The sequence below is a fragment of the Lontra canadensis genome, unplaced genomic scaffold (assembly GCF_010015895.1).
Source record: "Lontra canadensis isolate GAN:19392208 unplaced genomic scaffold, GSC_riverotter_1.0 scaffold4, whole genome shotgun sequence".
Classification (NCBI taxonomy): domain Eukaryota; kingdom Metazoa; phylum Chordata; class Mammalia; order Carnivora; family Mustelidae; genus Lontra; species Lontra canadensis.
Window position 1 is genome coordinate 49,688,343 of NW_022630998.1, and position 25,767 is coordinate 49,714,109.

The window sequence follows — 25,767 nt, forward strand, 5'->3', positions numbered from 1 at the left end:
TAAATAAATAAATCTCTTAAAAAAAAAAAAAGACATGTTAAAGTTTACTAGCTCTGATGGCAGTATGATATAGGATATGGAGCGGGTTGGACCTAAAAGTAAAAAGACAAGATAGCCAATGACAGTCCAGATGAAGACAGTGGCAATAAAGGGTAAGAATAGATTTGAGAGGCACTCAGAAAGTCAAAATTACTGGGCTTGGTAGTCAATGAGATATGATGTGTAAAAGAGGGAAATCAAAAATACTGCTCAGATTTCTATATCAGAAAATGGGAAGAGGGTGGATCCCTAAACTGGTAAATGCTGGCATAAATGCAATGTTTGGCAGATTGTCAAAGAGGGGGTGCTCAATAGATGTTTGTGGAGTGAATAAAAACCCCCTGATGATAATGATCATAGGACTGAGGATGGGGGAAAAAAAGAGTGCGTAAGGATTGATTCCGTTGGTTTTTGACAGACCTAGATGTGCTGGGAAATGGAAGGGGTAAGCTCTGAAGAAGATAGGCAAAGCAGGGGGTGATATCAAAGCAAAACCCCACAAAGTTTAGGAGTTAAGGCTGGGCTCTAGAAACCATGACTGGATCAGGTTGCCTCTATGTTAGTGAGAAGAATAAAAGTATAGTGGTTCTATGATGTGGTATTCTGAAAGTCAGGCTAAAGAAGTTTTAACTAATTCAGTAGTGATGGTAAGTCATGGCTTTGGGGGAGGGGTTTAGGATTATGATCTTTTGGAAGACTTACAGCAGCAGTGGGATAGGGTGTTTTGAGACAAGGGAGAAAGATCAGTTAGAAGGCTACTATGAGGGGAGAAGCAAACAAGAAGAAGAAAAGGGGCAATGACGGTCATAGCAGGAATGGAGAGGCAGGAGCAGAATCAAAAGATATTCAGAAACAATTAATACGCAAGATCAAGTTTCTGATTGGGATGGCGGGAGGTTAGAATTGGATTCAGGGTGGACCCAGGGTGACAGAGTGTTGTGGTGTCAAGGAGAAGAAATAATGATGTCAGGAAGGCGAGCAATTTTATGCAGAGATAATTGATTCTGAGGCACCAGCAGGATATCCAGGTGAAGAACTATTTTGGGCACCTGGAAATGCAACACTGCAGTTTCAAACACAGACTGGAGCCAGGAATGTAAACTTGGGAGCTATCTGGTGTACGTGATAAATGATGTGTGAGAGAGGATAGGATAGCCAAGGAAAGGAAAAATGAGCCCAATAGAAAAAATCATGGGGGTATGCTTACCCTTGGCTGGGTGAGGGAAATCTTGGAAGCAGAAAGAGAAGCAGTCCTAGGGAGAGACAAAAATAATCTGGAAAACACACCTCTCAAAAAAAGGTGGGGGGACAGAGACTCAAAAAAGGAAAGTGATAAAGAGTCAAATAGGGAATTTGAGGCAGAGGAAAACTGGTAAGGGCAGGTCGTCTGTGCACAGGGAGAAAGCGTTGATGGGGATGAAGCTGTGCTGGCCAGGGTGAGCGAGGGAAGATGTGAGATAGGGCATGCAGAAGCTGAACTTCTCCATGGCATTTATGATGCTAGAGCCAGAAGTATAGAGAGCTTGGTTCCTGGTCATATTGCCATTTGGTTTAAATAAACTCAATTCTCAGTATTCTCAGTAGTCCTATAACTTTCACTGAAACAACAGGGCAAGAACTATGGGTGCACAGAGCATCTGTGACCCTGGAGTTTGGAACGTGATTCACGAACACCTCCTGTCTGGGAGCACTGGGTGTCAACATTTCCTGAGAGGAAAGAATTGAGTTTAAAATGGCCATTTTGCAAAGCAGTATGTATGCCTGAGCTCTGTGTGATAATTTACCAGATATCACCACATGATTAATTGAACAAACCTTTCTGTCAGTAATCTGAAATGGTACTTTCATCATAAACTAAACCCCCAGATGGATTTGTGGCTATGTTTGGACTCTCTGTTTCATTCCATTTTGTACCAGACCTGTGGTTATTTAATTGAGATTGCCTTGAATCTATGAATTAATTTGAGAAGAACTGGCATTTTTACAATATTCAGTCTACTAAAAAGAAGAGGACTTAAGCCTTCTTTAATAATTACTTTTTCATACAGTCCCAAGCTCGCCCTTTTCAGTTTATAGCTATATATTTCCTTTTTGAGTGGCTCCTGTAAATGCATTATTTCTTATACTGTAAGTGTGTACGCATCTGTGTGTGTAAGTAGGAGAGAGGTAGGTGTTTTCTCAGATGAACAATTAAGATTTAAAAGAAATAATCTAAAGCAAATTAAAGTTCTTAAAAACATCTGACATTCATTGAGCTGATAACACATGTAAAAAATGACTTTGGATAATATTATGATGCAAAACAGAAAAAAAATATGAATGCAGTTTATTTCCCTTTTATATGACTACTCTTCCCTTACATAAGCCGAGCTGTGATTGTTGGCAGTTAAAACGTGATGGCTGTTCAGGCCTGGTACTAGCAGCAGGAGCGCCATTTTTCTCCTCCTACCACACAGAGCTCTAGCTAGACTCTGGCTCTTGCCACAGGAAAGCAACTCTGCTCAGCCCTGCTGCTTGAATTCCCCAACCACGCCCATCAGCTCTTCCACTCGCCCTCCCAAGGTGCTGGGAGGATAGGTTGAAGGAAGCCATACAAGCTCTCCACTGCCAGTCATATTCCCCACAGACAGAGGGGTTTTCGCACAGCTGATGCAGCCACGAGTCAGGACATGCTTGTATTTTATCTCTGCCTTTATCTCAGTCCTTTGAAACATTTCAATTTGAAGAAAAACGGAAAACTATTTAATGAATCTGGACAAGGGGTCAGCAGGCTTTTACTGTCAACAGCTAGGCAGAAAACGTATCAGGCTTTGTGGGCCATATGGTTTCTGTTAAAACAACTTACCTCTGCTGTTGTGTGTGAAAGCAGTCACAGACCATAAGAAAATGAGCCTGGCTACATTCTAAGAATTGTTTCAGTTTCCAAATCCTTATTTCAGACCAGTACATTTCCAAACCATTCATTATTTATATTAAAAAAAAAATTGAAAATCTCGTGGAACCAAGTATGACAGTTTACAAAGCACTGGAAGGTATAGTATGTAGAAAAACCACCAGGAGGATTTCTTACCAATCCTTAAACAATGACTCTGAGCATAGTTGGTATTTGTCTGCTTTCTGAAGCACAAGGGGGAATCACACACACAATAAACACACATATGACACTGCAGTGTGGTCATTGCTTTGAGGAAGAAGAGGAAGTCAAATGAAAACGCTATTATTATTGGTGATGGGAGTATTTGTTCTTACTTACCAATCTTGTACTGCATTGAAGGATTCTTCATTTGTGATGTCATACATTAAAATAAAGCCCATGGCCCCACGGTAATAGGCTGTGGTGATAGTCCTGTATCTTTCCTGGCCAGCTGTGTCCTTAAAAATAACAATTTAAAAAATATTCTTATTATGTTATACAATTTTAATTATATATATTTTTATTATAAACTCTAAAAAAATAAGGCAATTCATATTTTGGGAGGTGATTAATTATTCCAGAAATAGTCATAATAGAGATTCTACATTGTACTTGCAACATATCGCTATATATCTCTTTAGTCTTGTTTTCCCTCATGATTTTCATATGGCAGCTCTGCGAGATTATGAAAGATTCTTTTTTTGGTCAAGATCTAGCTCAAAATATGTTCTACATATGTTCATTCCTGTTCGGCAGCAGATAACTGTAGCTAATAAAATAAAAAGATCATACATATGAAAATCTGTACCTTTTTGTTAAGTTTAAAACCAGAAGAGTTCATTAACTCCAGCATTATGTGTTTGTAATCTAAGTACAAGCCACTATGGGGGAAAAGAAGAATTTTATGAACAGCTTCCTGCTTTCAAAAGGATGCCGTTTAATCTTACTTTATTCAGCTGTAAAATGAGAATAAAAATACCTGCTTTGTGTGGCTATTTGAGGCAACAGACCTGGAGTTCCTGCTCTCCTGTTATATAGCCGGGGAACACGGACAAGCCCCCAAACCTCTGTAAATAAACCTCTCTAAAGTCTAGCATGTTTGCTAGGACTACGTGAAACAGTGTATTTGCAGCGCTTCACGCAGAGCCTGGCATACAAACAGTGGTTGATAAATGCTGAGTACTGGCTGCTGTTCCTAAAGGCTGGGGAGGCAAGGCTAGCATACGATGGGAGATAGCAGCTTGCAAACACAGAGGCTCAGGGCCCACCGAAGAGATGACATGCAATAGTGAAATCTGGGAATATGGCAGACATATCGTTAAAGTCACCTGCATACATGTCACATATACTGTTTAGTGTAGCTCAAGAAATTATTCCTCTGTTCACCTGACCCTTGCCCCTTTGTCTTCACTGGATCTGGGCTATGGTTTACGACACAATGCTCCTTGGATTTCCCCTTCACCACTTACCCTAGAGATCCGGCTCTGATTTCTCTTTCCTAGTACTCTAGGTGCTGAGCACTTTGGACGGAAATAATATCTTCTTTTAGACTTTATTCTGGATCCTCTTTCTGCTCTTCTCCCAGAGATACCTCCTTTGCACATGGAGTACATCCTAGCTCCCCCTAAGATTTAATAGCCCTTGGAGGGGAAGCTAATGTGTTGGATGACACAAGAGTAGGTTCCTTACCATCAAAATGAAACTAATATCTCCTGGGTCTCACTCTTGGGATGGGCTCGTGTTGGATATGCTAACGCTCACCCACAGGTGTTCTCCACCTTGGATGCTTACACTCCACCACAGACTAGCCCATGAGAAACTTGAGATTGCTCACAATTTTCTCCTAATCCATGTGGTATATTTTATGCAGCCCCCTGGGTGATCAAAGAAGGCTGAGGAAACCAGCAAATGATTCTAGAAGAACAGGGGGGCATGAAGAGAAAGTTGAGAATTAGCCGACTTTTCATGAAACCAACAATAGGACCAGGGATGAGACTGGTCTAACTATAAGAAGATATTTATGTGGTGATATTAGAGATATAAGATTCCAAAGATAGGATGGAAATCAATGATGGTACCCAAAAGAGCAAAAACAGAGCAAAATCTGTGGGAAAGATCTTTCAGAACATAAACATATCACCGTTGGCAGAAAACAAAAAGGAAAGTATAGATTTTACCACATGAAAATTTAACAATTCTTTGAATATATAAAAAAAGACATAAATAAAATTAAAATGATACATAATCAAATAAAGTCAGAAATATATTTGCATCTTACCAGAGAGACCAAAGGTTACTATCTTTAATATGTCAAGTGGTGCAAGAAATCATTAAGAAAAATGTTAAACAATCTAATTTTAAAATTATTTATATAGAGGCACATAAATAACTAATTAATCTGTAAAATGAGTTGAATCCCAAGGATAATAATGCTGCAAAGTTAAATGCCTACCTAATAGAAGTTTCCTGGATATTATTTGAATATTTTATTGTACTTTGCTTAGTATTTTATATATATGAAAATGTAGATGTTTGACCTAAACATGAATATCACAAACTGCATGTAATTAGGAAAAATAATCAAGTTTATTAGGCAGAAAGAAACCAGTCTTGAGCTTATGTGGATATTCTTACATATTCTTTGGATTTAATTCAATTAACAGCATATCTAATTGTGAAATAAAGAAGAAATTTAGAGAACCAAATTCCCAAAGACTATGTACACAAAGCATGGTATACTCAGAGATTATGTAATGTATTTCAGCTTTCTGGGGAACAAAACATCTTAAAACTAGTTATTTTATTTTAAAACATCTATTTTTGTCTTAAATGCCTATTTTCCAGAATAAATTATCCATAGAATTACCTTTTTTTTCCTTATTGTGAAATAACTTTAAATGGCTATCTTGTCCACCATACAGTAATAGCGCTGTGTGGTGACAGACGGTAGCTCCACTTGGCAGTGAGCACCGCATCGCACATAGACTTGTTCAATCACTATGTGATACACCTGAAACTAACAGTGTGCATCAACTATGCACCAATAAAACAATTTTTTTACAGTCATAAAAAATATTTAAAAGTTAAGAAAGATAAAAATCTGGAAAAGAAAAAGCTTTTTAACATTTGACTGAGTAGTCATCTCACAGGTTGAGGATCCCATTCTTGTTGCCTTCTCTATATAACAGATAGCTTTCCCCTGAATTTTCTCTAGCAAAAAACAGACAATACAGCTGAGGCACTGCTGAAATCTGACCCAGACCCTTCCTGTCAGGCATGTCCTTGACACAGACACTGAATAATGGTGTGTTGGAAAAGTGTGGCATCTCTTTCTTCTTGACCTCTTTTGGTGATGGCTTTCCTTTTCATAAGATGTTAATTTTATTTTGACAGTAAAGAAACTAGTTCTAGTATTATAAAACATTCATTCCAGTTTATGAGGGTATTTAATCTTTAAGAGAGCAGAAATCAAGGCCCCATTATATTATGACTGATATGTTACAGGAATCCGCATGGTTGGATAGCCATTATCAAAATTTAAAAGTAGATAGAGGGGGACAAAAACCGACTTTCAAGGAAAAAGAAAAAAAATAGAAGCTTTCAGAAAGCACATAAGTCACAGCAAGGATCAGAATCTTCTATGCCATTCTGATACGAACCCAGAAACAATCGAATTGGAAGTAGTTGTCAGCTAAAAGCTCTCAGGGACAATAAGAAATCATAACAAACAGGGGTAGTGTATTAGGAAAAACAGAGAGTAGTTTCCCTTCCCAAATGCAAAGACAATAAAAAAGAGTAAAACTAAGCTAATAAACCAGGCACCAAGTTGGTTTTGAGTACAGAAAACAATCTCAGAATTACAAACTCATTAGCATTTTCTCTCCTATGGTTCCAGGAAGAAAAAGAAGTCAGAAAAACACTTCATTACATTTGACATTTACTAATGATGATAGAAGGTTCTATCTGAAAGAAAGGAACATTTTATAATGTCAAGTGCCACTAATGTAATTAAATGTGAACAGTCTCAGAAGGTAACTGGCTAAAATGGTACCTCTTCTCAATTTGCTCAGAAGAATGGCTCCAAAGCTTGGTTTTGCACGGTTCCTCTATTCAGTTAATTCTGATAACTGGGGATACCTGCTGATTTTCTATAAATGTAGGCTTCCTAGAATTGAAAAACACAACTGGAAATCTCTTACAGAGAAAATGAGGGATGAAAATATGATTAAAGATGAAAACTTTCTTCCATGAAAGTTAGCTGTCATTTTCTTCTAAACAAAACAAAACAAAAAAACCATTTTAGTTAGTTTACTTTGATTTCACAGTCATGTTTTGTTTTCTTTTGTTGTATTTTTGAGAGAGTGCCTACGTGAATGGTGGAGATGTGAGGGAGAGGGAGAGAGAATCCTAAAGCAGACTCTTGGCTGAATGTGGAGCCCACATGGGGTTGAGACCCGGAGATCATGACCTGAGCTGAAATCAAGAGTGGGGCACTTAACCAACTGAGCCTCCCACGTGCCCCATTTCTATTCATGTTTTTAAGAGGAAGTTTTGGCTTTAATGATAGGTTTGATGAGCAAATACTTGAGAATACGTCAAGAAAAGAACTATAAAATGTAAAATATTAGCAGCTTGATAAGTAGTCATGAGAAATGTTTTCAGTTTGAATTTTGAGATTTTTGTCTTTGTTTTTGCCTTAATTTTTTTCTGATAAAATACTCTATATTTTTTAACTGTATGTATGGCATTCCCAAAGTCTTCTGAAGTTATGCAGAGATAACCTGCAGTTTTAAGATAGGGGGACTAACCTTGGTTTGAGTTACATTGTAATAGATTTTTGTTTTGGTGGTGACTTCCCTCTGTATAGATTAAAAGGAAGATGAAAGTAAACATTAGTAAAGTAATATCATGCAAATAATATCACTACAATCAAAATACATTTACTGAATGTCTAGATAGGGAAAAATAGATCGAAGGATAGATAATCCTAATACATGATAAAGTAGGTAATTTTATATGTGAGGAAACTAAACTGAACACATTGATGTTAACTCATCAACAAAAGTAATTTAACTAAGGGAGATAATATGTGATAACCCAAAAATATTGTCAACAGAAATGCTAAGTGAGGATCCTGCAACATAAGACATAAAACACAGGTTACTGAATTTCCGGATAGATCAAAGGTATGAAATAGAATAAACGCTCAGCCATTTAGTATCTATACACGTAGTAATTGTTTGTACTTTGCTACCAGTTAATTGTAGGAATTATTTTGAATAATCAAATGAAGATTAAACTCTGCTTAATATTTTAATGACTGCTGATCGACTGATTCATTGATTCATTTGTTCATTCATTCAGTAAACATTTGGTGAGTATCTATTGCCAATTAGGGACTGCGATCAGTTTAGATTAAACTTATACTCTATCTATTGGAGACATATTTTTGCATATTCTAAAACATTACACATTAAAAGCATTTCATTAAGCAGAATACCATATTCTCTACATGATGAAAAATTAGGTAAAATCATGAAAATATAATTTCTAAAGAACTAGACAGCCTAGTAATTTAAAATTGTAATCGAGGCCATCTGCTCAGTGGTGAGGTTCTCTGATTTATAGCCACTGAATGGTCCATATTGAATTCCCTCCAAAAGATATGTTGAAGTCCCAATCCCAGAACTTGTGAATGTGACCTTATTTGGAAATGGGGGTCTTTGTAGGTGTAATCAAGTTAATATGAGTTCAAACCGAGTTAAGGTGGGCCTTAATCCTAGGACTAGTATCCTTCAAAAAAGAGAAAACAGAGACCCAGAGCACACAGGGAAGGCCACACAAAGGCAGAGGCAGAGACGGGAGGGATACATCAATGAACAAAGCAAGCCAAGGATTGCTGGCAACCACCAGAAGTGAGAAGAGAGGGATGAAATGAATTCTCTGCTAGAACCCAAGAGGGAACATGGCCCTGTCAACACCTTTATTTAGGACTTCTGGTCTCCAGGACTATGAGAAAATAAATTTCTATTGTTTCAAGTCACTCAGTTTGTGGTTCTTCATTACTGCAGCACTAGGAAGCTAACAGCCACCGACCCCAGTCTGGAATCTTCATGATCAGGGCAAAAGCAATATAAATTTCACAGCTACCCACACACCCATTTACTCCTTCACAGAAAATAATATATCAAAAGTTTAAGGTAGTCTTAGAGAGAAGTCTAACATAGTTTCGCTGTGTAAATTCATGAAGGATGTTATGCTAAAGTGCATTACTATATTCCATGTATGTAAAATTAATTCTGTTCACAAAAAGGTGAGCTGATATACCTTTGGCATTTTAAAAAGTAGATCTCTATATATTTACACATACATACATACACGGTAATCAGGAGGAAAGAACAGTGTCACTTGAAATGACAGAAATTATGTATTGCTTCATGTTGGTATTTGACCCGTAAATGATTGACATGCTATTATAGAAAGATCTCAAGTCATGATGTACACTGGGACATAACCCTCCAAAAGAACAGAAACAACAAAATGGTGATAATTACACATCATTTCTCTTGTAGGATGGTACTTTTCCTCAAGTTGTATTTCTTTTTTTCACTTTCATAAATAGGCAGACAAAACAACATTGCATAGAGTCTTATGAATATAATAAGCAAAACAAGAAGCTTAAATATTTTATGTTTCCTTGCTGTATATTTATTTTTGGAGTGAAGCAAGAACTTTTTTCCTAACAGCACTTAATCTTCTATTAAGATGAAATTTACAAACCACTTTTCTTTACTAATCTTGTGCAAACAGTCCTTTTATTTCATTTACACACACTTACACAAGCATCTATAAGTCAGACTCACATTTTAGAAGTGAGTACTAAGAAACTGGGTTCTAAATAGTTCTTCGATCAATTTGGATGTCCTTCCTACCAAGTGTCCTTTATCCATCCCTCTTAACACCAATTTATTGATCAGATTTTCTTGTCACGATGTTTAGCTTTGAAATGCCCAAAACTTCATTTTATAATGTCATCCAGTTCTAAGTAAGACATAATAAAATAAGCCTGAGGCAGAGGATAAAACTTGACCTATTATTTCTTGGCACTGTTACCATGGCAATTCGTCTTCCCTGGAAGAGATGAACGGTCACATAAAGCTCTCTTATAGGTGGCCTTTGACTCCACCATCAGTGAGACACTCACGTATCAAGCCAGTTGTATGTTTCTGCTAACAAAAATTGAGACACTCTTCAGTAAACACTAAAGGCTCTGGTGAACTTGCTTCAAGACCTAAATAAAACTCACAATCAAACTTGTATAAAAGGCATCTTTACTCATTTTATTTAAGAGCTCATTTTCTAAGAATGATTAACACAAAGACAAAGAAAGACACCATTTTTGCTTTCTTTTTAATTAATCTCCTTGACATACTTCTTCCCAGTGGGATTTTGATTATGTTCAATTTTGTCAAAACCTAGGGCATAAATACTTAAATGTAGGCAAGCTCAGAGCTTTTAGTCAAGGATGCCGATTGTTTTTCTTCACAGAACACAATTCAAAATGCTTACAATGATCAAAGGATAACAGGCTTTTGAGTGGGAATCTTCTTGTCGCCCTAAAATTGGCACCTAAGACTCAAACTAGACTCCTTACAAAGGGATGGAACTTTCACTCACAAAAGCCACATGCTAATAGGATCGGGTTGGATGGGTGTGTTTGCATAGGCAGTGGGAATACTGATCTGCGCTTGCACGGGAGGTCTAAGACCTGGAGAGAGATGGCAGGGTGGACAGGCAGGCAGTAGAGAGGTCTGATTTCCCACTGGTTAGGGTGACTGGGTTATGTGAGCTCCTCATGGACAAATAAACACCACAGCAGGTAGCTGCGCTTGAGATATTTCGCCATTAACCCACTTGGTGAGAGGCCTGTCTCCTGGATGAGGTATGGGAGGCTTGTGGTATACTACCAGGGAAAGGAGGGAGTTGAAGTAATGCTAAAAGGGAAGGGAAATGAACAAACCTTCCATGTTACTGTGCAGCAGGACAGCCCTGCAGGGCTCCCTGAACATCCTATTTAAGGGAACCAGCATTCGGCTGTATCTCACAGAATGTGTGCACTGCAGGACAGGCCCAGCTGGAAAAGCCAAGAGAGAACTCAAATTCATGTACAATTAGGTAAAGTCACCTGCCCTCGCCTTATCTCCCAGCTCTCCTTCCACCTCTGACATAGTTAGAGCAAGACCTAGGAAAATAGGAGGGACAAAAGGGTGAAAGAGTGGATCAAACCCCTCTTCCAGTCCCTAAGAATATAGCCACAATTAGGCTCAATGATATTGAGCTTTTATTTTTTTTTTTTTGAGCAGGCTTTATTTTCCAAGATTTTATTTATCTATTTATTTATTTGTTTATTTATTTATTTATTTTTAGAGAGGGAGCGTGCATGCTGGGGGAGAAGCAGAGGAGGAGAGAGACGGACAAGCAGAGACTTCACTGAGCATGGGGCTCAATCTCATGACCCTGAGATCACGACCTGAGCTGAAATCGAGAGTCCCAACTGACTGAGCCACCCAGGTGCCCCAGGCTTTATTTTTGTTAAAGCAATTTTAGGTTCAGAGTAACAATGAGTGGAAAATGTAGAGATTTCCCATATCCCCTCTGAATAGCCTCATGCATAATCTCCCCCTTTATCAACAACCCCCACCAGAGGGGTACATGGGTTGCATCTGATGAACCTACACTGACACATCACTATCACCCAAAGCCCAGAGTTTACATGAGAGCTTGCCCTTGGTATTGTACATTCTATGGGTTTGGACAAATATATAGTGACATGTATCCCTTATTATAGTATGATACAATGTAGGTTCACTGCCCTAAAATCCTGTGTGCTCTGGGTTTTGTTTTATTTATTTTTTAAATAAGAAACAAATGACTGGATGTGGGATCTGTTAAGTTGTGCCTTGAGAATGGACATAGGACATTGGGCAGAGTATGACTGAAATGGGATTTAGATGGAAATAATACTAATGTGTGATATTTAGCACCGATGGAGTTAGGCTTTTCACCAGACTAACCACCAGTGAAGTAGAACCGTGACAACGTGAAGAGTACAGACTTCAGCAGGGCTTCATACACTTCACAGTATACCCACATCTATCATTTAATTATTCTGAGGGGGTAGGCCATTTTATAGGTGACCGAACGGAGAGAGAGGGAGGTTAGGCAACAGTTCTGAGTCATAACAGGGAGAATTGACAGGAGTCATACCAAAGCCAAGCTTTTGTCATACAGAGTCTCATCCTCTTTCCAAATACTGGGCTGAATACTGGATAATTTAGATGTTTTTTCAGTCTAGCTCAATGTATGATGTTATCATTTGGCTATTCAATACCTGTTCCTGGTATAGGCTTTTGATCTTTGTCAAACTCCACTCATTCTTCAACCAAGGGCAGCTGTACCTGCTCCCAGTGCTCAACTGAAATTGTTCATGCTCAAGTAATCAATGACATTCTGACTGCCATATCCAGGGGTTTAATTTTTGGTTCTCATCCCGGTTGTCCCAATTATTACAGATGAAAAGACCTTATCTCCTTAAACCTGCTCTTCCAGGGCGTGGTTCTCCAATTTAGGGTGTAAAAAATCAAGACAGTATTAAATATGAAACAGTGCACAACACTGTGATGTAGAGTGGGAAAGGTGGCTGAAAAATTATTCTAAGTATCAGAGTTTGAGGAAATACAGATATTAAATTTTTCTTTTAAATATAAGTTGTAGACTTTTAATAATTATATATAACAGATAAATTTTCAAACTAATAAAGGAAAGAATGAAAACGTAAAAAATAAAAGCCCTCAACCAATCCAAGAGAAAGCAGGAAATGAATAGAAAAAATCATAGGACAGTCGAGCCAAAATTATAATAAGAAGCAAATACAATGGTGATCAGGGTAAATATTAATGGGCCAATTTTCCCAGTTAAAATGGTTCTTATGTACTAGATCAAAAATCTTATAAGAGGGAAAAAGGTATTTACAAACATTCTGTGACTTTACAGCTGAAACAGTCCTAGAAAACTTAGTTTCTTGCTTACAAATGCGGAAATGAAAGCCCAGAGAAACCAGTGAGATAATCAAATTCACGTAGCTTAAAAGTACCAGATATGCATCCAGAACCCAGATTTCTTGACTTCTAATATGTTGCTCTGTTAAATTACACTCTCTTCTTCTTTTTTTTTTTTTAAGATTTTATTTATTTATTTGACAGACAGAAATCACAAGTAGGCAGAGAGAGAGAGAGAGGAAGGGAAGCAGGCTTCCTGCCGAGGAGAGAGCCCAATGTGGGCCTTGATCCCAGGGCCCTGGGATCATGACCTGAGCCAAAAGCAGAGGCTTTAACCCACTGAGACACCCAGAGAGCCACCTCTCTTTGTCTTTTCAACAGAAATATATTTAATCTTTATAGACTAAGTTCTGTATGCACCTTCTTTCCTTCCTGAAAATACTAGAGGCCTGCATCCCAGACTGACGACATTTTCTCCTAGAGGGTAGATAGAGAAAAGACCCGATTAGTAATAACAATCAAAATATGGCAACTAAAAAAGTATCCTGGGTAATTTTTTTTTCTTTTGCCTTGACCTAGGCTTAGGGTAAAACAATTTCTTGTCTAATTATATTTCTTCAGTAGTATGGAAGAAAAGTAAAGAAGGGTGAGAGGGAACAGTCAGTAAGTGGGAGAGTTTGGTAAAATTTCTGAGTTTTGATATTCTCATTAAAATATGAAAAATGCTGGTAGCATATGAGAGAACTGCATTGACTTCAGTGTTTTGTACAAGTTCAATTTGAGTTATCAGTGTGACAATGACAGGAATGTGGTTCTTGGACCCAAGAATATGGTCAAAGTCTCCTAGGACAGTAGAGCTATTTATAGGATGGCTTTGAAACGATGAAGAGAGATGGCATGGGAAGATGAGAGAGGATGGAGATCAGAAGCCTGTGCAAAGCCCTTAAGAGCTGAGCAGCAAAGGGGAGCTTACAAAGGCAAACTGAAGAAGAAAACTCAAAAGATTTCCAATTTTCTTTAGAAAAATTAAAGAGGATGGTTACAAATTCTGTCTGCATTGCTGGATAGCCACAGAGGGATGGGGCACCTGTCCTTCCAGTCTTGTGTTTTCGTGCTCAAAGGAACTTCAAAAAGAAATAAAAATATCCTATCAAATGGCTATTCCTTTATTCTTCTTGACTCTCTTAACCAAGAATAAAACGAAATCTTAACTTAGCCCCAGCAATTTAGTGCCTGAGTAAAACTGATGTTTGGGCTCAAAATTTATATAAGGAAAAAGTCAGGTTGTTTTAACTAATCAATATTCTGTCTGGGTTACCTTCTTATTAAAAATTAACCAAACAATGGAAATCTATATTCCTAATATTGTGCTTGGTACAGGAAAAAGAAAAAATACAGAGAACACATCCATGAGGGGCAATCTCTAAATGAAATAATCTGTATTTACCATAAACTGCCAAAACGAAGCTCATCAAGCGATCTGAGAAGCTGGCTGTGTTTGAAGAGTTTACTGTGTGATGTGTGCGGTGTGCTGGGGGAATCAAAGAAGGGGCAGACATAAGTGAGCTGGAAAAAGCTCCAGGAAAAGCTAAGGCAGGTTCCCCAGTGAGGGGCTGAGAGGAAGTGGTGAGCAGACACAACCACAGTCAGGATGATGGGAAATACATGGAAATAAGGGAGGGAGCGAAGAGACTGACCTATCCTTTACAAAGGCTATCCTTTGTAAATTTCTCTTCCCTTATCCCCTGCGGGGACTAAAACAATATTTATCTTTAAGTACTACAGAAGGTTTTTCTTCCGCACCTGAAAATTCACCAGGTGCCGCAAATGGACAGAATTCCCTATTCCCATTTAAACCATACTATCTGGGAAGGAAAAAACAAAACAGAGAACAGATTCTGGTTTCTTTTAAAGCAGGGTGCACAGTCCAAAATGGAAGGGAGAAAATGTAGCCTCTGACCAGGTACTAGGTGAGTGGGGTAGTTTGACCCCTCTGAATTTTCACTTTCAAGCTAGAATAAAGATAATGTGATCTACCCTTTCAAGGTTGTTGTAGGATTAGATAAATTAACATACTTAAAGGCTTCTTGCACATACAAGGTGCTCAGTAAATGGGACCTTTTTTTGCTTTTCTCCCAGAGCAGGAATATGTGGAGGAGAGAACAAGGGTTTTGGTGTTAGAACACCTGGGACTGCTACTCTGGTTCTGAGATACATACTGTGTGTCTTTAGAGATATCACCTAACCTCTCTGAGCATCACTTTCAAGATTTCCAAAATGAAATCAATACCTAATGCTGAGTTGAACTGAAAGCTGCAAATGAGAAAAGTCCTATGTGAGCTATAAAATGCCATAGCTAGCATCATTATTGATTGTGTTAAGGATAGCAAAGACTCAAAGCTAGCATGTCAAATCCCAAGAGAAGGTGCCTGTTAAGATGCAAATGGCCTGCTCAGTGGAATATTATTCCTTACTTATCCCACCCTCAGGGAAGGAGCGGAAATAAAGATGTGTATCCTTCAGAATCACCCAGAATCTACATGCCCTCTTTTTCTCTCTCTGTGCCCCCATACATAAAAAGGGAACAGATTTCAAAGATGAAATACACAATTAATTCTCTATCATGACTATTACTTGATTATGCTTATGAAATTCTTGAGAGTCCTCTACACATTCTTATTTCTGTAATTGTTTTGACTGTCCTTGAGACAAAAGGCCTCATGAATCATGACAGAGTTTCAAGGTTAAAGCACCGAGTCCCACATTTCAAACTATTGCTCACTGTAGTTGATAAGAACCCTTTAACAATAAGTATTATGTCTGATGAATGACGCCTCTAAAGGACACAGGAGACAAAGGGAAATGAAAATGTAGAACCCAGATACTACGGGAATATATGTCACTGTAGCATCTCATTCTGGGCTTCACTAGGCAGGAGGCAAGCTCGCAGCAGACTGCTGGCTGGGTAAGGGACAAGGGGGCCCAGAGAAGAAAATAATTGTCTGTCCTCAGGGGAGCACCAGAAAGCCAGGGAGAAGAGCCATCAGGGAACGGGTGTTTACTGTGGAAAGGCTTCTTGGCCAGAGACAGACTACTGTTAATAATGGCATACCTTTCTATTTTAGAAGTGGGGCTAATATATTTCTTTGTTTCTTTATGAATAACCTTCATCGCAAATAAGTCTTAAAAATATAATGAGATGATATGCCCTCCAAATGGAATATCCAAACATCAAAGGCAATTCTGAGTTGCTGACTATTGTTTCACAAGTCATTGAGTTGGTGGAAAATATGAATCCCATTGTCTGGCATTTGGGAAGCAGGGACATTCAAACCCCCCGCCTCGTACAGCACGGGGTGATTTCTCACATGACCCCATGGGACTGGCGTCGTGATTCTGTATGAGATTAGATAGCATTAAATTTTATAAGGCACAAAGTATCCAGGATAAAATCAAGCAAGGGTAATTGAACAATTACAGCTTCAAGATCAGGATCATGGGGAAGATGACAACCCCGGGCTGTTTTCCTACATTTTTCCGGTTATGCTGAAACCGTCAAAAGATGGCTTTGATTGCTATTTAAGCAATCTTCTCTTTTCTGTTCAGTTGTGTTCAGACACCAACATAGAGCTGAGGTTGACGTTCAGTTCAGCAACTGGAGGAATGGAAATTGGAGACAGAAGTCAGAGGCTAGCTACAAAGATGACGATAGGGTTAATAAGACATGTGCCCATGGAAAAAATTCAAGGAGGCTTTATTAAGTCTCATGAGTCTGAAGAGTGACCTTCTACAAATATGAAGATATAAAAGTCTTTCTGATAGAGCATGGGAAGAGGCTCATTCTTTTTCTTTCTTTCTTTCTTTCTTTTTTTTTTTTTTCAAGTAAATCTTCATTCAAGACAGGAGTGGAGTTACTGGGGGTGGGAGGGGGCGGAAATAGGGCCTGGACATTGGCTGAAAGGACCGGGGAAGCTAGGAAGACAGGCGCCCAGTGCTGAGGACCAACTGTGAGGTGTGGACTCTCCTTCAGGGAGGGGAGAGGGGCCCACAGGCACCCAGGACCCTCTTACTATAGTTACTGGGCCCCCTGATTTTGAAAGGGATGAAATCCAACCATAGAACTATAAGCAAACAAATTCTAAGAGAGGCCAAACTCATACTAAAACTTGATGCAACCTAAATATAGAATAACATCTACAGAATTTATTCAAGCTGAATTCTATTTAGGAGTTACATCCTCTACTAAGTCAGAAAAAGCAAATTTCCAGAAGTCATTACAAATAAACCAACCACATTATGTCTCCAGATCCAATTAAAAAGAACCTATATCAAATTGCGGCTCCATCACTCACTAGAAGAGTACTTTGTTAACCACTCATACCTCTTAAATTTAAGAAGAAAGCTTAGCTAAGACAGAGAAAACCATTATTGTTCTGGGAAACAAAACCTGCGTATAAAGCAACATTCAGTTTTTATTTTTCATAGTAAAAAGATACCCAAATCACTGCATTACAAATAGACTAAATAGACCTAAATCATTTGCCAAACAATCTGGCAGCCCATAAAAGCATTTTTTTCCCACATTTAAATTTCACTGACAACACGGCTGCTGGCATGAGAAGCCTGAGAGGGCATTAGCATTCTGATGATAATTCAAATTCTTACTTTCAACGTGAAAAGTTCTTTCGGGGCTCGTGTGCCAGACAAATGTATTTTTCTTACCGTGTCAACAGATTCTACTGCATGAATAGCTTGATAGCGGAGTCAGAGAGCAGATGCACTGGCATCTACAGATCCCTCTCCTACGGGAAAGGCAGAAACGTGTCCAGCTGGGCCCCACCCAGACTGGAGTATGCCAGGCTCGATGATCACGCTGTGCTAATAAGGTCCGGGTCTGATCCCTGCGTGTTCTTTGTTGTGCTCGACTATATGCTCAAGCTGGCCTCTCAAATGTGAGGGAAGGGTGGATGCGCAAGGGAGTAAGGCTGGATTTGCACAGATCCATCATCCTTCCCAGGAAGAAAAACGAATGATTCTTTATACCCAAAGACTACTTAGAGTTGCTGAGGAACGTGATGACTTGGTCAGGGTTCCTTCCCTTTGGAAGCCAATAGCGATAAATTCTGATGTAGCCCAGACTGGCTTGGACTAACCTCATGTTCAGGAGACCTAGTCTTTCGAACTGGCTTATTTATAAATTATAGTTGGCAGTTGAACGTCGGGCCATACCCTCAGAAGCTCTCCTCTGGTAGATTTGGTGGTGGATGCTGGGAATTGGCACTCTCTCCAAGCACCTTTGGCCATTCTGATCCTGAGAGTCGAACTACTACTACAGAATTGGGAAGGGCAGGGACTCTGGGGCTAAGTGGCTGGTGTTCACACCTGGGCTCCGTCACTTACTAGCTGTGTGATCTTAGAAAAATAAGTTCACCTTTCTACACCTTAGTTTTCCCAACTGTAAAATGGGGATCATGACTGATGACCTCCAAGGTTGTCATGAAGATCAAATCAATGAACACAGGCAATTGGTTAGCACAGGCCCTCAAACACAGGAAGCCAACAATACATGTCAGTTATCACTCCCAGTGATGCTTTCATTATTTTAAAGTTTTCTTTCTTATATGCAATGTTCTATATAACAATATGTTTCATGTTTATGGTTTGGATGTTTTAAGTTGCTATAGAAATCTATAGATAGATAGATAGGTAGTATTTTATTGTTTTTCTAGATCTAATTCTTATATGCCATGTATTTTCAAAAATGTGACAAGTCATTGTTAATTACTCTTATTTAAATAAAATGATGAATGACCAAGAGGTAAAGATGCCTTATAAGTTATAATTCCTCAGTAAAATAGGATTTTTTTTTTTCTCAAATGGAAATGAGATTACTGCTACGGGCTTGCAGTTTGCTTGAAATTGACAGGCGAAAATCTCTGAGCTTCAAAATTTCTTTCTGCTAGAAGATTTACTCGAATATGAAGTGTCTAAGGCAATTAAAAAAAGAGACAAGCAAATAAAAATGGAAAATTTCCATGGAAAGGAAAGCAAACAAATAATGACTGGAATGTTCTCTGGGCCTTTATCCAAACTGGTTTTTGCAAAGGGATGAAGCCCTTTGCCTCAATGGTAAATAGTGATTGGAACTGTATAGTTTTTGATCAAAATAGAGAAACTTACTAATAAAGGAATCAGTCCCCTCATGAATTCGTGACTCCTTCATTGCTGGACATGTTTGAACATAGGCTGGGTGAGCAATGTCAAGGATGATTAAAAAAGTGATGCATTCTGTAAAGGGTTAGACTATATGATGACAAGATTCCAAGGGGAAAGCTGTAGATGGTGCCTAAACTGTAAAAACTGAGCACTGGAAGCTTAATGTTTTTGATAAAGACCAAAATTCAGAGGGGTTACTAAACATCTGTAAAAAGACAAAGGGCTTAGATATGAGATATGTTTTACTTTCTTAGCTCTAGATGAGAATTCCAAAGCGGAGATGTTCTAAAACCAACACTCTATAGATAGGTATAGCTTCATTATATTACACATCTACTTTTTCTTCTTTTATTTTTAATTTTAAATTTTTTTATTTTTTAAAAGATTTTATTTATTTATTTGACAGAGAGTAAGAGAGATCACAAGTAGGCAGAGAGGCAGGCTGAGAGAGAGGGAGAAGCAGGCTCCCTGCTGAGCAGAGAGCCTGACACGGGGCTCTGTCCCAGGACCCTGAGATCATGACCTAAGCCGAAGGCAGAGACTCAACCCACTGAGCCACCCAGTGCCCCTCTACTTTTTCTTCTAATAATTCTTTTAGATTACTGATGTTCTGCTTTTCCTATGGTATAAGTCTCAATGATTCCATAAGGGAGATTAGCCATTTGTCTGTAAATAAAGATACAAATTTGGGGCAGATGCCCAAGGCAACTGTTGACAGTATGCTCTTCCAGAGGGTGCTCAAACTCTCTTCCCCTAAGACTACTGTCCCACAATGTACTGCTGGAACTGACCGATCTTTCCTCTTAGTAAGAGAGTAAAGCTTAACATCCAAGGTGGACACACAAGCTACTCTTTAAGCAAAAAACTGTTCCTATCCTTGGTATCTCCTTTACACTTATTAGTAGATCACCTGGTGGTTGCTGGACTAAATTATGTTAATTTGTACTTTTAAAAAAATTGTCCCACATGTGCCCCAAACCATCAGGGAAACATTATGAGTCATAAAAAGATAATTTTATATGGGAGGCTCCGAAGATGTAATGCTTAGTATCTCCTACGTTGAGATAAACAGCAAAGCTGCTGTGAGCAATGGGAAAGCAAGAGGAACTGGATGGGCCAACACTTGATCAAATGCAGTCTAATCGTCCCATCACAGGAAGATGGACACTTCAGGCATGAACACATTAACATATAAAACTTAATTTGCTCCATTTCCAGAAACAAGTTAAATTAGACTAGGAACCAAATAGTCCCTCTCCAAAGAGAAAGGAAGAGAGAGAGGACTGGAGGGAGGAAGGTAGAGGAAGAGCAAGTGGGGAAAAGAGGACAAAGGCACTTGGGAACAAATCATTGTATTCAAGGAGTCCTTCTAGCAGTAAGTTTGGGCATCATCTAATTCTGCTCCACGAACCCAGCTCCAGGAGACTTACACTCCTTCCAAAAGAAGACTTCTCTTTAGCTTTACTGATATTCATTGAAACACAAATTTATTTTATCTTGGATTCTGAATTCAAGTACCTCTTACCTCCTTTCCTAATAAATAAAATATTCAAATGACACAATGTCATACGCATCATCAAAATTTTTAAAGAGTTCATAAAAGAAGGGAGTGGTGATCCTTTGCAGATTTCTAGTGATCTACCTAAAAGTTATACTTCTAACCATAAGACAGAAAAATCTAGTTCAAATTTGGACCAGATACTTCTCTCTAACTGCTGTAATGGAATTCGTTTGTGAGAAGTTGTTTTCCTCCTCAAGGAGGAAAGTTACAAAATAAACACTAGAAAAATACCCTGTGATGTATAGTTATTCCATTAGTCACTTGTTTATCTAAAAATACTTTGAGAGCAGAAATTCCCTGAATATCAATCTACCTAACATATAACCTAATGCCATAAATAAACAGGTGATTAGAAAAATGCTATGAAACAGTAAGGAAAAAGGCAGAGAATCAAATTGATTATGAAAATAATAAATTATGAGCTCCTTTTCTTTCGATAAAATTGTTTCTCAATATAATGTTTCACCATCACTCACTGAGAATGAAACAAAACTCATACCATCAGCTAACTGCTTGAAGTTCTCTATGACTTGGTAACACTGGTTTCTTAGAGTATCAATTAAGAATGAGCATGTCACCGGGTGACAAATAAGCCTTTGGTGTTGGGCAATGGGATCACCACTCCTAATTCAAGCTGAAGCCGACTGCCTCGTTAGAGAATGAATGAATGTTGCAGCCCTGAAAAAAAACTAACACTTCTTTAGACTTCCAAAAATATGGCAACCAAAATCATTCAGATAAAGTAAAGTCAATTTATCTACTTATCACATCCCTTTTTTATGACTGCAGTTCTGGAGTTGAAGGGAGCTCCAGCACCAGATACAGTCAGCAAAGTTCATTTGCACAGCACTTTTTGTTTTCTTTTGGTTTTGTTTTTTATCTAGACTCTTAGCAAGTTTGATGTCTGTAATAAGTATATTACCCATAATGCTATGCACTAGATCTCCAGGACTTAATTATCTACTTTGAACTCTTAAAGATCTCTCCGATTTCCCCCATCCCCAAGTGCCATTCTAATTTCTGTTCTAACAAATTCAGCATATTCAGATTCCACATAGAAGCGATACTACACAGTATTTGTGTGGTATTGCTTGTGTATCCTTACTGCAAGATCCTCAGTGCTTTCAAGAATTCTGTGTTTGAGATTATAATATTCAGCCATTTAGATTACTTTTCACCTCACTAAATGAGTAGAATTCCCCCCCCCCTTTTCTGGAAATAGAGATATCTATGCAGTTTATTCTTTCAGGGTCCTTTAATATGGAGCTCTCACTGCTTCCTCTAATCTTAGCAGACCAGCAGGCAAACTGAAGAATTATGAACCACAAATTATATGCAAACCCAAGCCATATGCAGTTAACAAAGATTTCATGGCTCTGCAGTTTTCATAATTACATTAAAACCAGGCATGTTTCTCTTTAAACACCAAAATGTGTTTTTGTAAAGAAAATGGATTCAGGATTTGTCATTAGAAAACAAATAAGCAAGGATTAAAATGGCATTTACTATGATGAAACAGTGGCTCTAAGTAAGTAATCCAGCACCGAGAGTAAAGCCCACTCCCTCCTGGAAGGAAGGAAAGGGCTTTGCACTTGGAGTCAGAGGCTCTCTCTGGATCAGTTCTTCCATAAACTCCTGCTGAGACTTGGAGAAGGTCACTTCATCTTTTGAGTATCCTTATTTGTAGAGTTACATGACTGAATTATATAATTTTTAGGCCACTTTCAATTCTAAAGATGCCTAAATTTAAGCCTTTTGAAAGGAATTTATTTCTCAGGGGAATTTGCACTAATATACACTGTAGGGCCTCTGCAAAGCTGTTTAGTACACTGATTTTTTAAAAAAGAGTTTTATAAATTTCAGGGCAGTGATTCTCAAACTTTATTATGCATCAGAATTTAAACTAAAAATTCCTGGGGTCCATCCTTAAAGACTGATTCAATAGGACAGGGGTGAGCATGGGAACCTACACTTTGTTTAATCCTCCAGGAAATTCTGATATTGGTACTCTATGGACTTGACTTTGAGACTGAATTAGTAGTTTTAAATATGTAAAGCAATTTATTCAAATCCTGGCTTAATCCCTGGAAAAACTACCACAATAGGATGTTAAGACACAGTCATTCCAAACAAAAGCTTCTCTGAAATATGATTATGAAAGAATACATTTGGTATTATTCATCAGGAGAGTTCAAATGTGGCTGCCACATATAATTTCTGACTTATCCTTTTCATCTTTCACTGAAAGTTCTTCACATTCCTCCTCCTTGTGGACATCACCTTTCATTACCATATCCTGAGTATTTGTTAACCCAACATATATGTTATCCTGGATTTTTTTTGTCAAAAATTTCTGGCTCTAACCACACTCAGTGTCCAGGTCAATATCAGGTCTATTTCCAACGGGTTAAAAATTCCTGGGTATGATCCTAGTTTTGTTTCTGAAAGTGTACAGACTCCGATATAAATAGAGATTAACTGAAAATGTATAAACATTACTAGTTATCTCTGGAGGGTTACTTTTAAAAAATGGGTTTTACTTTCTGTTTATTCTCTATTTTCAAATTTTCTACAAAGGGTATTGTATCCTTTATCCTTTACGAGGAAAGGAAAGGAAAAAAAAAGGAAAGTAGGGCAGGTGAGAGGGAGAGAAGAAAAGGAGGGGGACAGGAGGTAGCACAGGTGTGCGGGCTTGAGGGAGAGAAAAACAGAGACAGGGAAGAAGGAAGGGGGAACGAGAGACACCAGCTGAAAAGTACTATGCTGGACACATGATGGGTGTCTGGGACACAGGTATAGAGTGGTGAGAGCTATGGCCATCTAAGTGCTTGAAGGAAGTGAAGGAAGGCTTCCTAAAAAAGAGGTAATGCTTTGAGCTGAGTCATTAGCAGACAACGATACAATGATACCTAAGCTTTGCAAGAAGAGGTAAAGCCTAGGGTGTCTGGGTGGCTCAGTTGGTTAAACATCTGCTTTCGGCTCAGGTCGTGATCCCACGATCCTGGGATCAGCCCCGCACTGGGCTCCCTGCTTAGCCAGGAGTCTGCTTCTCCTTCTGCCTCTCCCTTTGCTTGTGCACGTGCACACGCGCTCTCTCTCGCAAAATAAATAAATAAAATCTTTAAAAATTTTTTTTTTAAAAAAGAAAAAGAAGAGGTATAGCCTAAAGGGCACTGGGGCCTGGGAGAAAACTGCCTGTCTGGGATGTACAAGGAGTTTGTTTGCATGGACGGCCTGTGTGGCATTGATTGACACTCAGATTGTGGCTTGCAACCCACCAGCAGGTCAGAAAGTCAGTGAAGTGGGTCATGGACAGCATTTTAAAAATTGACAAGGATATAACATAAGTATCACCGGACATCACACATAAACAGTGTCATTTTAGAGAGATTTTAGTCTGCGTCTCTGGGTGTGTGTGCAAACTGGATTGTGATGTAAAATATATTTTTTATTATAGTTGTGGTCAGAGAAGTTTAGAAGCTGCTGCTGATAACTGGGAAGTCATGAGTGTCTCATGTGGGACAGTAAACTCCACGGGACATCATTATTCTCTTATAAAATTTTTCTTATAATAAATTTCTACATATATACATGAATACACATAAACATATATGTATATATACATATATAATTGTGTACACATTATATAAATACAATATATAAATAATAACATATACACAATAAATATACATAAATATATATGGAGACATTCCTATCTGTTCCAATTAGGAAATTAACTCAATACAGTGACACATTTTATAATCATGCCACCAAGGACAGTTTGAGAGAACCTACACTGATTGGCCCGGCAAAGTATGAAGCACTCTGTGGCTCATTACATGTACTTACATATATCATCTTACTTGATCTTAGACCAACTTTGGAGGAGATGTGCCATAAATATCATCCCTGTTTCACAGATAAACAAGCTGGGGCTCAGAGAGTTGAAGGGAAAAATGTCAAGTTTACCCAAGAGATCTTCAAGTGAATTCTGTTTCTGAAGTTCCCTGAATAAGTTATTTTCCAGTCATGGAACTGATGTTACACACACACACACACACACACACACACACACACTTTTTTTTGTTTGTTTTTGCTTCTCCCCATCCCTTACAGCATGTAATGTAAAAGTGTGGGGAATCAGGATGTTTTGGATTTTAACAGTTCCTGGAAGTTTCAGAAGACTGAATCACATGAAACATGTGTAAAGACACCACCTTTGTCTCCTAAGTAATTCTGTTAATTTTTAAAATATATTCATAAACCATTCCCATGTACCATACTGACTCTAGGGATAAAAAAAAAAAAATGAATAGATGTGGCCCTTCTTTCAAGGAGGTTATGGTTTAGTCGGGAAGAAGGGGTGTTAGTCTCACTCAGAGAAATCTCCAGACTTGGTTTCTCATCAGAGAACCCTGCTCTATACATCATCTACAATTGACACACCATCAGGCAAACAATTACTGAGCTTCTGTGTTCGGGTCACTGTGTTGGGCACTGCAGTCACAGGGATGAATATGATAATGTCCTGCACTCCGGGGCATGGAGTCTAACAGAGGAAAGCCTGCGTGCTCTGTGGGGCTCTGTGGTAGTTTCCAGCATTCACCTCAATTTCTTAGCCCTACTGCTTAGTTGAATTAATTGCTATTTAACAAAAACAGTGATTACAATATTGCAGGTTTTTGATAACTTTGGATAGAAAAAGAAAAATTTGATGGTTTATAGTAAGCAAAATACATCCTCCCCTATCTCTCACAGCTTGAAACTAACAATGTTCATTTCCAATGTATTTTAAAATTTTAATTGCTGGTCCAGGTAGATTGCATGGTTTTAAGAAGTTATATTTGGAGTTTAAAAGGGCTATAATATAATAAGTATTTTAAAGAGTCACAACCACTGTCTGAGTACTTTATTCTCTGGAAAGTAGTTGAAAAAGGAATAGAAATGGAAATGCAATGCCAGAAAAGGTGACACAAGGA

The 25,767-nt window shown here is 38.4% G+C and overlaps 1 protein-coding gene across 2 annotated transcripts in view; it reads right to left on the reverse strand.

The window, feature by feature from the left end:
• RAB3C (RAB3C, member RAS oncogene family) overlaps positions 1-25,767 on the reverse strand; it is a 289,717-nt gene that overhangs the window by 154,920 nt on the left and 109,030 nt on the right. For both annotated transcript variants that reach the window (XM_032850170.1, XM_032850167.1), the window contains exon 3: positions 3,293-3,411. In XM_032850170.1, the coding sequence (XP_032706061.1) occupies positions 3,293-3,411 (119 nt within the window). The remainder of the gene's footprint in view (positions 1-3,292; positions 3,412-25,767) is intronic.